This window comes from Myotis davidii, unplaced genomic scaffold (assembly GCF_000327345.1).
Source record: "Myotis davidii unplaced genomic scaffold, ASM32734v1 scaffold553, whole genome shotgun sequence".
NCBI lineage: Eukaryota > Metazoa > Chordata > Mammalia > Chiroptera > Vespertilionidae > Myotis > Myotis davidii.
Genome location: NW_006284342.1, coordinates 15,357 through 17,922, shown reverse-complemented (window position 1 = coordinate 17,922; position 2,566 = coordinate 15,357). Strand labels below are relative to the sequence as shown.

At 56.2% G+C, this 2,566-nt stretch overlaps 1 protein-coding gene across 1 annotated transcript in view; it reads right to left on the bottom strand.

Annotated features, from left to right (window-relative positions):
* The window catches only part of LOC107184653 (granulocyte-macrophage colony-stimulating factor receptor subunit alpha-like), an 11,973-nt gene that overhangs the window by 8,315 nt on the left and 1,092 nt on the right, over nucleotides 1-2,566 (bottom strand). The window contains exons 2-3 of the mRNA XM_015570444.1: nucleotides 1,839-1,941; nucleotides 748-829 (exon numbers count right to left, since the gene is read on the bottom strand). Coding sequence (XP_015425930.1) covers nucleotides 748-829; nucleotides 1,839-1,941 — 185 coding nt within the window. The remainder of the gene's footprint in view (nucleotides 1-747; nucleotides 830-1,838; nucleotides 1,942-2,566) is intronic.

Below are 2,566 nucleotides of genomic sequence, written 5' to 3'. Positions count from 1 at the left end.
CCAACCCTAACTCCTCTCTCAGCCCCAGAACCGTATTCGTTCTGAGCAGCCCAGGGATGACAGCCCTCCCCTCCCGCTCCCCGTGAATGAACCCTCGTCGTCTGCTGAGCTGAGGGGGGGCAGCCACCCCTTGTTACCTGGGAGTGAGCCCAGGACTCCTGCAGTATGCTCACCTCTGGGGCTGGGGTGCATCAGGCTGACGTCCGATGGCACAGACGCTGCCACCCAGCCCCGATGGCTCTTGTCAGAACAGGACAACCCCTAGCGTTTCTGGAATAGAGGCTCCCAAAGCACCAGCGCTAGACGGGGTGGGAGTGGCTGTGGCACAGAGCTGCTCCGAGGTGGCTGGGCCATGTGTGGTCCAGGGATAAAATGATCTAAAAACAAGACTATTTCTCTTAATCCATTTTAAAAAAATTGATTTCAGAGAGGAAGGGAGAGGGAGAGAGAGAAACATCCATGATGAGAGAGAATCATGGACCGGCTGCCTCCTGCACGCCCCCTAATGAGGGGATGGAGCCCACAACCCGGGCATGTGCCCTTGACCGGGAATCGAACCCGGGACCTCCAGGTTCATAGGTCGACGCTCTATCCATTGAGCCACACTGGTAGGACTGATTCTATTTCTGTGGAATGTTCCGGAATGTGCAAATCCGTGGATACCATGTCCCCAGCCACCCCCAACCTCCAGGGCCACCCGGCCCCATGCCTGTTCCCCCGGGTACGGCTGCCCCTGCACACACTTACCTCTGGGAAGGCCTCACCGGTGCCCACCACCTCCGTTTTCACCTGGGGCACCGGAGGGAATAGCTTGCGTCTCAGGGAGAACCTGGGGGTGGGAAGGGGAGGGGGAGGAAGAGAAATTGTGAGGGACCCGCCAGCTCTGAGTCTGACCCCGGAGGCACCAGGCTCCTCCCGGATCAACCCAGCGGCCAAGTTCAGGGCATGTGGCCTGGACGCCATCCACCCGGGACTCACGCTTCCTGCCGAATGGGGGCGGGGATGGGGGACACAGATATTGGGGAGCTACCCCCCACCCCATGCCCAAGGGCTACTATAGATAGACACTTGCTTTGCTGTTGTCTCTTTGCAACAAAAAAAGATCTTTGGGGACAGAATGTGGCATCAGGTCCCGGACAAGGGTGACTTGGGCCTGTTTCAACAGCCCGAGGGTTGAGGTATCAGCCGTGCCTGGGGGTTTGACCGGGGCGGCAGCTCGGCTCCACTTTAAAAAATATATATTAAAAAAAAAAAACAAACACCTTTCTTTAAAAAAATTTTTTTTTATTGACTTTAGAGAGAGAAAGGGAGAGGGAGAGGGAGAAAGGGAGAGAGAATTATCGATTGGCTGCCTCCTGCACGCTCCCCACTGGGGTTCAAGCCCGCAACCCGGGCATGTGCCCTGACCAGGATCGAACCCGTGACCGCCTGGTTCATAGGTCGACGTTCCACCTCTGAGCCAGGCCGGCTGGGCGGACCTTGAATTTTATTTATTTATTTTTTTTGTGAATTCTCACCCGGGCACATTTTCCCATTGATTTTTAGAGAGAGAGGAAGAGAGAGGGAAAGAAAAATTTCAATGTGAGAGAAACAATTTCATAGGTTGCCTCCTGCACTTTCCCTGATCAGGGCCAGGCTGGGGCCAGGGAGGAGCCTGCAACCCCAGGTACCTGCCCTTGACCGGGAATCGAACCCGGGACCCTTCAGTCCGCAGGCCGGCGCTCTATCCACTGAGCCACACCAGCCAGGGCCCAGAGTGTCACATTTTTGAATTTTTCGTGGGTTTGTTTTGTTGGTCAGTGGGGGTGGGAAAGGGGGCGTGGGGAGTGGGGAGTTACCTGGTGCAGAGAAACATGAGGACGGTGATGACCAACGCGGCCACCCCCACCACCATCCCCAAAAGGGCACCGGGGAAGCCGCTGACTTCCTGGTCTGGGAGGCCTGTGGAGAGGGGGGTGGGGGGGAAAAGATGAGGGGAGTCAGAGGGGACCCCGGTCTGTTTCACACACTTTCCCCCTCCCCCATCACGTTAGTAGACAAATAAGAGATGAGAGAGTGTGGTCAGAGGAAGAAGGGCGGAGGGGACCCCAGGAACATGGACAGTGGACAATACCTCCTTCTTGGGGTCCTGTATCCACCCCTCCTCACTGTCACCCCACACCCCCCCTCGTTGTCTCCACGCCCAGCTCACAAGACTGAACCCGCCCAGCACCAGCTCTTTCTTTCTCATAGACAAAAAAAATGAATGTCTACGTGTGAAATGGGCAGGGACAAGGCCAAAGGAGTGAGTGTGTGAGTGTGAAATGGGCAGGGACCAGGCCAAAGGAGTGAGTGTGTGAGTGTGAAATGGGCAGGGACAAGGCCAAAGGAGTGAGTGTGTGAGTGTGAAATGGGCAGGGACACGGCCAAAAGAGTGAGTGTGTGAATGTGAATTTAGAGGCCATGACCCATGTGCCCCCCAAATGTATCCCAAGAGATGGCTGACACGGCCAAAGGAGTGAGTGTGTGAGTGTGAATTTAGAGGCCATGCCCCGTGTGCCCCCCAAATGGATCCCAAGAGTTGGTG